This window comes from Marmota marmota, unplaced genomic scaffold, assembly GCF_001458135.2.
Source record: "Marmota marmota marmota unplaced genomic scaffold, marMar, whole genome shotgun sequence".
Taxonomy (NCBI): domain Eukaryota; kingdom Metazoa; phylum Chordata; class Mammalia; order Rodentia; family Sciuridae; genus Marmota; species Marmota marmota.
In genome coordinates, this window is record NW_026000103.1 from 1746198 (window position 1) to 1759521 (window position 13324).

General features: G+C 40.2%; 1 protein-coding gene across 1 annotated transcript in view; it reads right to left on the reverse strand.

Moving 5' to 3' along the window:
• Positions 1-1936: 1936 nt before the first annotated feature.
• Positions 1937-13324, reverse strand: part of Acer2 (alkaline ceramidase 2) — a 38827-nt gene continuing 27439 nt past the window's right edge. The window contains exons 5-6 of the mRNA XM_015502567.2: positions 11191-11328; positions 1937-6186 (exon numbers count right to left, since the gene is read on the reverse strand). Coding sequence (XP_015358053.1) covers positions 6000-6186; positions 11191-11328 — 325 coding nt within the window. The 3' untranslated portion in view covers positions 1937-5999. The remainder of the gene's footprint in view (positions 6187-11190; positions 11329-13324) is intronic.

Here is a 13324-nt window from a genome sequence, read left to right on the forward strand (position 1 = left end):
AATAAAAACCCAAACTGTGTTTTTGAACTTTTTATTTTGGGAAAAAAAATGCAATAATACAGAAGTAGATAGAATAGTAGGAGAAACCAAAATCCTTAAGATAGCATTTGAAGGATTGTCTGTGACTATAAACTGCAAAGAGGCTTGGAGGAAGATTTGTTGAGGCCTCCTAAGATGTAAGTTACCAGCACCATGGGCCTGCCTCTCTCCGGTCCTTTAAAGAACAGTCCTTTAATGTAAAGTCTTTGAATGTTATGTATAGCCTTTTTTAAAATTGTCACATAATAATTGCACATATTTTGGGGGTACAATGTAATAATTCAATAAATATATATGCCATGTAATGATAAAAATCAGGATAGCCAGCATTTCCTTTCCTTAAACACTTAATAATTCTTTGTGTTGGGGGCCTGAGAACTCCTCTCTTCTATTTCCTTATAAAATATATAATACATTGTTGAAAACTGTGGTCACCCTACTGTGCCATGGGACACTAGAATTTATTTCTCTTATACAACTGTATTTTGGTACCCATTATCCAGCTTCCTCCCTCCCCATACTTCTAAGCCTCTAGTAACCCCTGTTCCACTCTATTTCCACAAGATCAGCTTTTTTAACTTTCATATTTGAAAACACACAATGTTTGTCTTTCTATGCCTGGCCTATTCCACTTGACATAATGTCCTCTAGTTCCATCAAATGACAGGATTTGGATCCTTTTATGGCTGAATAATATTTCGTGGTATATATGTACCATGTTTTCTTTATCCATTCATCTGTCAACAGACACCCTGGTTGATTCCATATCTGGGCTATTGTGAATGTTCTGTAAGAAATATGGAGATACGGAGTACAGGTATCTCTTTTTTATTTTTTAAATTCTAATTTGTTATATATGACAGCAGCAGGTATTTCTTTGATATACTGATTCCATTTCCTTTGGGTATATAACCATGTAGAGTCTTTTAATGTAAAATCCTCAAAAGAGAAGAGTCAGGGAGACTAGGGTCCCAGCTCTGGTCTTTCAGGGAATTTGGGAAAGGGGAGCTGAATAAAATGTATTCCCTTCGACCAGACCCAGGACAAGATGACACCCACAGGAAGGAGAAGACAGGATCAGACTGTAGGGGAAGGGAGTAGGTGTGTCCTGGAGTGATCTTTCCCACTGTTCCTGCAAACAGAGCCCTCAGGTTCCTCAGCCCCTGTCCCTGACCACAGCCCCAAAAAGAGAGTCAATCCTCAAGACTGAGAAACCAATTTCAGCACCAGTAAGGATTTGATTCCTTGCTTAATCCTGTCATGGGGAGATTTCAGCTGGGTGGGCTGCTAGGATACATCTGAACCCCCAGGAATCATCCATGAGTGTTGTCCTAGAGAGAAGACCCCGATTTCATCAGATGTCATAGGGCTCCCGGGCCACTATTATGTCCTTTCACCCTAGCCAGAAAAAAGTCTAAAGCACACCACTGTAATGACAGGTAATGCTTGTCCCATTCTTCTTTGATGGTCACATTATTGTTTTAAATCTGATGATCAATGAATCATTTAGTTAAAAAAAATAGAACTGTCACAAGAAATTAAGCAAAATATATAGGTGGATTCAGATTCTCCTGCTGAAATCATTAATGGTTGGTTTTGAAATGTCAAAAAAAAAATCACAAATGAATTATTACCTATGCTTGAGATTTTATATTCATATGACATAATTATAGAACTTCCAATAAATGTAAGGTATAGGTACTTTATGCTAGGGTTATTTAGATGTATTGATTTCACAGCACTGAGAAGATACCAACAATGAACTACATGTATTTTAAGTATGTTTAGTAACAAGGATACCCAAATCCATTAACAAATGAACTTGGGCAAATGTGCTTTGCTCTATAATCCATGAAATGCCTTTTCACCTCAGATACTTCAGAAACCACTCTAGAAATAGATAAAAACATATACATATTTATTCACAGAAAATGCCATTTACAGCTTTAATATTAAACATCATTATCAGAGACAGTTCACAAAAAGAGCCTAAAGTGCAAAAGCTCCATTTCAAAAAGCCTTAAATCGCTCCCAAAGCAATGGAGATTAAACGCTCCCCCGCCAGGAGGCAAGCCACGCTCCCAGCACACCCTCTATGAAGTAGAAAACAAGGGATGTATCTGAAAATACTGTATTTTCTCTGATTACATATTGCAGTTATAAAATAGTCTCTAAATCTGGTTTAACATGTAGGAAAAGATACAACACTGAAGCCTTTCAAGGGGGGACCGTATTTTTAAGTCTATAGGAGAATAATGTCTATAAAATCCACTAAGAATTCCAACCTGGCCCAGGAAGATTCTTTGACCAGCTGAAACTACAGCACCAGGATTAGCCTGGATAGCAAAGGTCTCAAGTTCAACTGAGGAGAAGAAGCTGAGGAAGGGGCCCTGGCCGGACAAGTTTCGCCCTCACCTGTCCCCCAGAGATGGTTCCATGGCCCCAAAAGACAGAGAACCAAGGAAGTTCCAAATCCCAGTCCCAGAGCCCCCAACATGGTCCTGGCTCACGGAAGCCTGAGGAACTGGAGAGAGAGGTTTTCACACACCTGAGAAATCCAATCAACGGAAGAGGTGGCAGTATTTCTACAAAACCTGGCTGGGATGACCATGAATCTTTGTTGCCAAAGAGAATCTTTGATCCATAATTAATGTTTCAGGCACTCTTCACTGGACAGGCACAGAGTTCCCCCAAAATGTAGCCCATGCTGACATCTCATCCCCACATAACTTCAATAGGTTCATTCAAGTGCTTGCTTTACAACATAACCATAGAGGGGTGCAAAGATTTCTTTTTCTAATAATCAATGACCAATCAAACAACTATAAAATAAGAATCACAGGGCAAAATGATCAATTGATAACATTAATGGGTTTTTCTATCCTAAATCCAGTTCCCGGATATAGAACTAGGATAAATTCTAACCAGAACAAAACCTGATCGCCATTCTGAGTAACTATCACCATGACCTAACTCCTAACTGTGAGGTCTATTGGACTGAGGGAGGGATGGAGACTCTTGATTGTACAACAATTAATGAAATAAGCTATTCATTTTTTAAAAAATCTGAACACATCAAAATCTATGAAGTTCCATAGTTAACAGCTGTTTTCTATGACACATCGATGGATTCAGGTGGGGGAAGTACATCAAAAAAACATAATTCAGTTCATCATCTCTTAGGCCCATTCATGTCAGGTTTGATTAAAACAGAAGATCCAGTGGAAAGTCTTAGAACCCAGTGACAGGCATTCCAGTGCTTAGCTAACTGGTGTATTCCACACCTGCTCTTCATGAAAAATAAACGATGGGCACTCACGTTCCATTCAAGCTACAGGATAAACCGTCAATGCTAAACGATATCTATTTACAACTACACCAGGGAAAAGCAGACAGAAAGAAAATAAGGAAATCTATTCAAATATCAAAATATTAACAATGGTTTTGGTTGGGCAATAAAGATATGGGTTATTTTCTTCTTCTACAATTTTTCTGTAGTTGCCCAATTTTCCTTAAAAAGCATGTAGTGCTTTGTTATAAATACAAATGATGTCCTAAACTCAACTGAAATATAAATGAGGATATTTCTACTCTCTTGCTTTATCATCCCATGCTGGCAAGCTGTAGTGATTTCTGTTCAAAAGTAGAGTTATGTTTTGTCCTCTCAAATATACTCCATTCTACTCACCCCCCGCCTTAGTTCTCATCTCTTTGGAACCAATCTCTAGATGGGCATACTGCTTTTCATAACAAAACCACTCCTGACATCTTCACTTAGTCATTTTTCTTGTAGAAGAGGGATAGAAATAGCTCAGTGAGTCAGGGTATGTATTTTCTTTTTCACAGGCCCATTCAAATATACCCATCCATGTAATATGTTATCCCTATTTCCAGGGTCTGGAGGTGGGAGTGTAGGCAGAGCCCCTAGGGAATATGTCCTTTCCTTGGTAAAGATAAATAGTCTCTCCTTGAATGTTAGGATAATCCTCCTGTTACTAGGGAACCTTCAGGACAAATTAAACTTATACTAAAAGAACCATTTCTTACAATCTGCCTCTCCTGCTCCCGGATTCCATACTAAGACACCTGGGCTTTAAATATGCCAAACCCTCTAGTTAACAGAATTTTTATCCTGTAAAATAGATGAGACAATAATTCATGCCTGGTAAGGTCAACCTGAAATGAGAATGGTCTGATATTTCTCTTTTTAAAATTCTAGACTTGAAACCCAAAGGACTTCACAGCAGTTCTAGTCTACCAATCAGCAGGATTTAGAGAATCACATTAGGGGTTCTGCAGATATTCAATTTAAAATGATTTAAAATATATTTTAAAATTATAATAAAGTACAATGTACATGCATTCAATACAAGATTTTTCTGCCTTGGAAAGCACCAATTTGTTAATTTGTATTTTCATTGCCTGGATATGTTATTAAGTAAATGCTATCAATTTAAACTTAATATTTAAGTTCATAAAATAGAATTTATTTCATGCATTGCGTTTCATAAATATTTCTTATTACAGGAAGAAACAGGAAATAATCCAGTGAGTTACATGTAAAATTTGAAAACCACCCAAGTGGAATGCAATTATTCTTTTTAAACTCTGAACTCAGTTACATACTGGCCTTTCACTTCGAATCCTATGCAAACTCTTAACTAGAGGAAGAGTTCCTAGACATGCCAAACACTGCTGCTCCCAAAACTTAGACCTTCAACACAGTGACATGACTCCTACCCATAGGAAAAGGACAGAATGGCCTATCTGTCCTGCCTTCTCCCAACCAGGAATGTTACTAAGCAGAGGATGCCTGAGTTAAAATGAGAGTCCCTGAGGTTGGTAATGCCCATCTGCTGCCCTGAAGACAGTCCTGGTGTCATTGGAGCACAGTGACTCATTGCAGCCAGGTGAGAAAAACCCGGAAGGCAAGATTTGCCCCCCTGCACCAGCCAATCAGTGTGTGATTATTGCCAATATCTGAGAAAAGTGAGCCAATGCTCTGATAAAACCACAGGAAGCACCGTGTACTGTGAGAGTGTGGAGCATAATTCCCACAGGATTTATCCGAGAAAGTCAGAGGTGAGAACTTTAAAGGTAATTTCCAAAACAGTATAGTATACTGGAGACTTTAAATGAGAAAGTTTGAAAAAACTTCATGGAGCCCTTTTGGTAATCAAACGGTAGGGAGGGTGGGCTGTGTATGGAATCTTAACACCATAGCTATTCTTCTCTGTGTATTTGAAGCCACTGGGCTGGAGGAGGCGGGCAGAAACGATGTCAACATTTATAAGTTGTGCTCATCTTCAAGAACAGCTTAAAGTGGAGTGCAGTTTTTGGCATAGAGAGTTAGTCATTAGCTTCACCCTCTCTGAAGTTAAGTCTCCATCTCTCAGCAGAGGTAGTAGTAAAAGGACTCACAGTACATGTGCAACCAGGGTTAGTTGAGAGGTGTAAGTGAAAAACTAGCCTCTGGAGCCACAGCCCTGTGTGTGTTTTGTTTGGTTTGGTTGAAAGACAGTTTCCCCAAATGAACATCTCTGGCACCTTCCATTAGAGAGTCGGAGAGTCGGTCTGTCAAGAGTCCACTCCAAGAGTGCCTGGGAGGGTGGCGTCTGGAGCAGGCCAGCTTTCTCCAGAAAGAAGCACTGGGTAGCCCTGGATCCCCCAAGGGACTGCTCTGCCACCACCATGAAGAATGAAGCCCAACACACCAGTGCATCTGGAAGTGATGCTGAGAAAGTTCACCTAGTGTCCCTATGCCCTCTGCTTTCCGTCTTCTCCCGGGGCACAGTGGGACCCTAGCAGTCCAGACACATACTAGTTAGAGCCCAAGGGAACAGAATTTTTAAAAGATACACCCTACACCAATTCTTAGAACCCTCTTGGCTGCCCTTGCTAGCAAACGAAGCCCAGTGTGTGAAGGAAAACAAGCAGAGAAGACAGCCACTGCCTTGACATCACGTGATCTTGACTGGTGACTTCTTGCTGGCACACAGGAGGGACACATAGGGGACGCCGATGAAGGCCCATTTCTCACTGGGCCAGAACTTGATGACCGGCCCTTGCTCAGGGATCTCTGAGGCGGCATCGAAGTAGGCGAAGCACACACAACCCAGATAGGCAGCAAGGCAGATGAGGATGTGCCTGCAAAAGGAGACAGGGGTGAGAACCTGACAGGCCAAGCAAGCTCCACTGCAGGCAGCTCTACTGCCCTTCCCTCAGGGAACTCATCTTTCCTGTGGGAATTATAGTCATGATTAAGTCAGGAAGGGATGAGGGTGTCCAACAATCCCATAATGGCAAGGATGATAGTCTTGAGCAATTTAAGCCCCATCTTAGAATGTTCTAAAATATTCCCACCTGATAATTAGAACAAACTTGCAAATGTTTTTGGAGCTCTACCAAGACTGAGGCCCACAGACTTAAACTAGATTGCCAAGATGGAGACAAATCAGTCTAGACCCCATCTTCTCAGTGTAATGACTGGTCATGGATCATCTATGCTCCTCGTCAGGAATTAGCTTATGTTGATGAAAGTGTGTTTGCAGTTTTGTGGATGAATCCTTTTTGTTTTTAATCTAAATTTGTGTGCCTACAAAAGTTTCAATATTAATCTTGAGCAAGCAATAGATCATTTGAAGACTTGCAATCCTTCCTTATATCCTTTACTGAAGCTTAATTCCAGATTAATTAAATACTTAAAATATATATGTAAAATATATTTTTAAATATGTGTTTTTATAAATTTTGGTGTGAGAAGCCTTTCTGAATGACACAAATTCCAGAATCCTAAAGAAAAGACTGACAGATGTGACAACACAAAAATTTAAGGCAGTGTGACAAATATACCATCAACATACTGAAAGACAAACAGAAAGCTGGAAGGGAAATAATTGCACCTTATGATAAAAGTTTTAAAAATCCCTGTATTACAAAGAACACTAAAAAAGTTTGTTGTTTCAAAATTATGGCATTTGCCAGTAAATTGATGGAACTGGAGAACATCATGTATTATGGTTTAGATATGAGGTATCTACCAAAAACTCAAGTGTGAAAGAAAGTTTAGAGGCAAGATGATTGATTATGAGAGCCTTGTAATCAGTGCATTGATTCCCTGATAGGAATTAACTCAGGAGTAACTGTAAGCAGGTAGGGTGTGGCTGGAGGAGGTGGGCCATTGTAGGTGTGTGCCTTTGGGATATATATTTTGTCTTTGAACAGTAGAGTGCATTCTTTCTCTTTCTCTCTCTCTCTCTCTCTCTCTCTCTCTCTCTCTCTCTCTATCTGAGTGTCTTTCCTCTGCCACACTCTTCCATCATAATGGCCTCACCTCAGGCCCAGAGCAATGGAGCTGGCTATCTATGGACTGAAACCTCTGAGTCCATAAACCCCAAATAAATTTTCTTCCTCTAAAATTGTTCTTGTCAGGTCTTTTGGTCACAGCAGTGAAACAGCTAACTAAAACACCATGCTAAATGAAGTAATCCAACTCAGAAAGTCAAGGGTTGAATGTTTTCTCTCATATGTGGAAATTAGAGCAAACTAAGGGATTAAAAAAAAAGTGTGTAGAGGCTGTCGATATAAAGATGGAAGACGAGTGGAGCAGAAGGAGACTGAAGGAGAGGAGGAACAGGAAAGGGGAAGAAAAGGAGAATGAATATGTTAAAATTATGCTGTGGACATGTATAAAACACCACAGGGAATTCCATCTTTATGTATATCTGTAAAGCACCAATTAAAATAAGTAAATAAGTAAACAGAAGACCAGGAGAGTAGAGGAAGGGAAATATGGGGAGAGGAAGAGGAGAGAGAAAGGGGAGGCCACAGGGACTGCAATGGAGGAATTAAATTCCATGCATGTGTGATTATGTCAAAATGAAACCAACTATCCCATATAACTACAATGCCCTAATAGAAGCATTTTTTAGAAAAAAGTTAGTTATTTCACAAGATGTCTGGAATGTGCTTGAAAATAATCCGGGGTGGGGATGAGGAATGGGTGAGGGCGTTAGGAGCAAGATCTGGCCTCATGTTGCTTATTATGGGAATCTAATTGTTTGGCTACATGGGGCTCAATGTGCTATTCTTTGGGCTTTTGAAAAATATTGGGAATTTACATAATAAATGGCACATAGTTGTGTAGACAGTAACATAAAAGGCAATGGGTGCTGGATATAAATTTTTAAAAATAAAAACAACGAAGACAAAGAAAATGAAAAGGCACACCTCAAAAGAGGAAATACACATAGCATTTTTTTAAATTTTTTTTTTTTAGTTGTCAATGGACCTTTATTTTATTTATTTTATGCAGAGCTGAGAATCGAACCCAGTGCCTCACACATGGTAGGCAAGTGTCCTACCACTGAGAGACCACTCAGCCCCATACACATAGCAATTTTACATTTGAAAAGATGTCCAACAATACCAAGTTGTTTTAAAGATGTGAAAATAAAAAATAAAATTTTTATTCAATCTTTTAGATCTTTTTATAGATATTTTGTTAATAATTTGTTAATAATAAAATAATTGTTAATAATTTGTTAATAAAATTTGTCAGTAATTTCTATATGCAAAAGGATGAGTAAAAGGCATTCTTTATAGACTTTAGTAAAAAAGTATTAATTGGTACCATCTTTCTAGATTTGTCAATACAGACTATAACTTAACCTATGGAAATATTCAGGAATTAGAATCACTATAGATGTTTATTATAGATTGATTGCAAAAGTGAAAAATTACAAACAAAATATCCATTAAGAGACAGCTTGGGCCAGGCATGGTGCAGCAGGCCATTTGACTTTTAAAAAATGACAAGTTTGGGCTGGGGTTATGGCTCAGTGGTAGAGCGTCTGTCTGGTATGTGTGAGGCACTGGGTTCAATCCTCAGTACCATATAATAAATAAATAAAGTAATCAAAAACAATGAAAAAGAAAATGTCTTTTTAAAAAATGACAAGTTTCTATCTGTTTACAGAATGATTCTATCCTTGTTTTTAAAAAGCAGAATGAGCCAAGCTTAGTGGAACACACCAGGAGGCTGAGGAAGAAGGATCATAAATTCAAAGCCTGCAACTTAGCAAGGCCCTAAACAACTCAGTAAGAACTTATCTCTAAATAAAATATAAAAAGGGCTGGGGATTGCTCAGTGGTTAAGGACCTCTGGGTTCAATCCTCAGTACAAAAAAAAAAAAAATGCAGAATGATTAACAGGCACAAGGGTACAGTTGCATAGGATGAAACATCTGTAATGTTCTTTGGTACTGTAGGATAACTATGGTTGACAACAACTAATATTTCAAAATAGCTAGTAGAGAGGATTCTGAATGTTACCAACACAAAGAAATAATAAATATCTGAGGTGATGGCAGTTACTCTGCTCTAATCATTACACATTGTATACATGTACTGAAATGTCACATGTACTTCATAAATGTGTAAAATTATTATGTATCAATTAAAATAAAATGATTTTAAAAATAAAAAAGTAGGAGAGAAATATAATGTATATACATATATACATTACACTAGAAAATCTGAAATGATACACTTCAGACTTTAACAATTATCTTTTTGAGGAGGTAGAATTATGAGAGCCACTTTCTATACTTCCATGTTGTTTAAATTTGTCACAAAATACATAACACTTTCTAACTGGGAAGAAAAGATGGCTAAAAATTGAAAAGCAAAGCAGAAAGTATAACAAATTCAGAAATTCAGACGCAAACTAAGTTTTGCCACAGTTATCAAATAATCTAAATTTGTACTTTGATAAAAATGTACAAATCTTGAATGAGGTCATAAATTTATAAAGCTGTGCATATTTAATCAATGTATGCACTTAAAATCTGTGCATTTTATTATCTGTGAATTCTAACTCAACAAATATATTGTATTTTTAGTTGTACAAATTCACTAGTATGAGTTGAAGTTAAACCTCAGAAATTTCAGGCAACTAATCCTAAAACCAAAAACCCCAACCTGTGCTGTTTATGATCTTTTTTTTTTTTTTTTTTTTATTTGTAGTTGGACACAATACCTTTATTTCACTTATTTATTTTTACATGGTGCTGAGGATCGAACCCAGGGTCTCACACGTGCGAGGCGAGTGCCCTACCGCTGAGCCACACCCAAGCCCCTATGTTCTTTTTTTTTTTTTTTCCGCAAACAGATCTGGAAGTCCCCCCAAGACTTAGCACAGGATGGGTCTCATGATAAATACATACAAGTTCAAATTCATCTGAGCAAGGGAATTTTAGCCAAGTCTTTCAAACTGAGTATCTTTATGCCACTTCTAAAGAGAGATCAAGCTTCTGGATCTGACTTCAAAGCCTCCAAATCTTTAGCACTAGGTTTCATCTCTCAATGCTCTCAATATACAAGAGACTGGAGACAGCGGATTTCTCCTGCTCCTTGTACAGTTAGAAGTCTTGGAGGGCAGAGAAGGAAAGATTACCCTGGGTTTAGACAGAAACACTTCCTTGGAAGAAAGTCACTCCGCTTTCCCCTTAGCTTGGAGTGTAGGATTCTGCAAGTTGTTCTGTGACCTGTATTTTTTACTTCTTTAATGTAGTAGTAGATAAGCATCCCAAAATACAGATGTTCCAATTTGCTATTATTCAACTCTGAGGTTGTTTTTATATAAACCGGTGGGTGATGTTGAACAATTCACTTGGTTATCTGGTCTTCAAACTCTACCTGTTCAGGAACAGGTGAGACTGTCCCTAGGTGCCCTATGATGTCCATGCTCTCCCCTGGTGACTCAGGCCCTAAAGGTGTGGTCCCTACTGAGGACCAACCCAGGCTTCATTCACATCACCTCTCTCCCAAGCTCTCTCACCCCGCCCCCATCTAGCCAGAGCTCAGGTTGCAGATTCAGTTTTCGGGCTCCTTTGTGTGCTATTAATGGAGCTAGAGGTGAGAGAATGCAGCCTTGCAGCCTAACAATTCGGTCTTTTTGTTCTGCTTAAGCCTTGCTCCCTGGAGCCAATTTCACTTTTTGCAATACTTTCTGATGCTTCTGAAATGTCTGGCAATGTTATATGAGGAGAGATGCAGCTGGGCTCTGCGCCCACCTGGTGCTCCTCGCACCGAGCCCAACAGCAAGTACAGACACCTGTCTCAGCCAACTCCCCATCAGGAGGGGCTTACCACACGCAGTGCAGATAGGGGAAGTGGAAGGATGATAACAGCTCACAGAAGGCCCGGTCACTGATCCAGCAGAAGAGGGCGAGGGTCCACCACAGGCCCGAGAAGAGGCCCAGCTTAAACACACGTACATTGTCACACCTACAGGGGAGAGACACAGAGCAACCCACTGTCAGTCCTGGTTTCTTCCTACCTGGCAGCCCCCTCTCCTCTGTCTCCTTCACTGGCTTCTCTCATTTCACCCAAGCCGTTGGCACTGGAGTCCTACCCAACATAGACGTCACTCAATCATCTCCTGGATGTAAACACCATGTATATACACAAGGCTCACAAAGGCCCTCTTCCCTCCCAAACGCCTAATCTTTCCCCTGCCCCAATCCTATTCTTCTCTAGTTCTTCTCTTTCTCACTTACCCTACATCCAGGGCCTCAGCTCTACCTTCAAAATTCATCCCCATCTCTTCCCACCTCCACCTGAGTCCCTGTCACCAGCGTCTCCTCTATGGTCTACTCCCACCCTCCCCCTACAGTCAACTCTAAGTACTCTGCTCAGAGTCTCCAATGTCTTCCCCTTTAATCAGAGGGAAAATCAAAGTACCCACTGTGGCCATAAGGCCTCACATGTGGACTTCCACCTTCCTCTTTACCTCTGTCCTCTACCTACACCCTCCGGAACTCATGCTGTTCCTCAAACGTCCCAGGCCTTAGCCTGAATAGGTCCTGCAGGGCCTTAGCACATGCTGTTCCCCCAAATATCCACATGGCTCCATTGTCAAGTCTTTGCTCAAACATCACTCGGTAAGCCCTTTCCTGACCACTGTCTCCACCTCCCAAGTGAACCTCCCCTCCCACCACTTTTCCTCCTTTAATTTTCCCTGTAGCAGTTATAATCCCTCTGATATCCTCCGTGTCACTTTTGATTTGTTCAGTCTGTGTCCTCCTCACATACACTGCTGTGTCCCCAGCATCTGGACAGTGCCAGGCACAGGGAAGGCTCTCAATGTTTGTTGAGTGAAGGAATGCATTCTTACACACACACTGGGACAAAAATGTTCTCCTAAAACAATTCTTAATGGCTCACAGGAAATTTCAGTGGCTTGTTTTCTTTCCTCATCATGGAACTGCTTATCAAATGGGAGATTTCCATTCCTGGGGAGGAGAGTTGGTAGCCCAGAGGGAGTTAGTGGCCAAGGGTCCTTCTAAACCCTTCCCTCGGGGTCTCTTTCCCCTCAGTGGAGCAGTCCTAGGTCAGTCAAGTTCTCTTAGGGCACCCAGATTCCAGTACCACATCTGCAACCAAGAAGCCTAGTTCATCCTTTTCATCAAACAGGTGGGTGTCAGAAGCCTGTCTTGCTCTACCTCTCCCAGTGGTCTCATAGGAACATGAGCAAAAGCATCAATTAAAAGGGCTAGTCAGAAAGAACTGCTCAGAAAGCAAACCAAAAGACTCCTTTGCAGGAGGGCTAAACGCATCCTTTGAAAATTGGTTTGAAAGAATTAATAAAGGCTCACGACATGAAGAGACCCCCAATTCTACTCTGACTAAAATGAGAAAATGGAAATATCCATTTTCCCCTGCTCCCTTTTTCCAAACCCTACTTCAAATAACTCATCTTCAGACCTCTCTCCCAAAGAGCTGTCTCCCCTGGGGCTGACTGCTCTTCTTCAGGTATGTTTCCATGCTTCCTGAATCAGCTTCTCTGACACCCAGCACGCTCCAATGGCAGTCTCCCCCCACTGCATTCTCTCAGGACCCCCTGCCATTTTCCTTCATTAACATATCACAAATTAAAATCATGTTTGTATTTATGTAACTATTTGCTTAGTGTCTAGAAGACCACAGTAGGAACTATATATATTTTATCTTCACAAATGTACACCCAGTGCCTAGGAACAGTTGCTGGTCCAGAAGAGGTGTCAAATAAATGTTTGCTGAATGAGTGCCAAAATTATGAAGTATAAGGCCATTTTACTTGGATTCTAGAACATTTTAGGCAGAACATTTGTTTGAGGTTTTTTTGTTTGTTTGTTATTTTAAGTAACTCTATTAAGCTCAGAGCAGTGGCACACACCTCTAATCCCAGCAACCCTGGAGGCTGAGGCGGGAGGATCACAAGAGTTCAAGGCAAGCCTCAGCA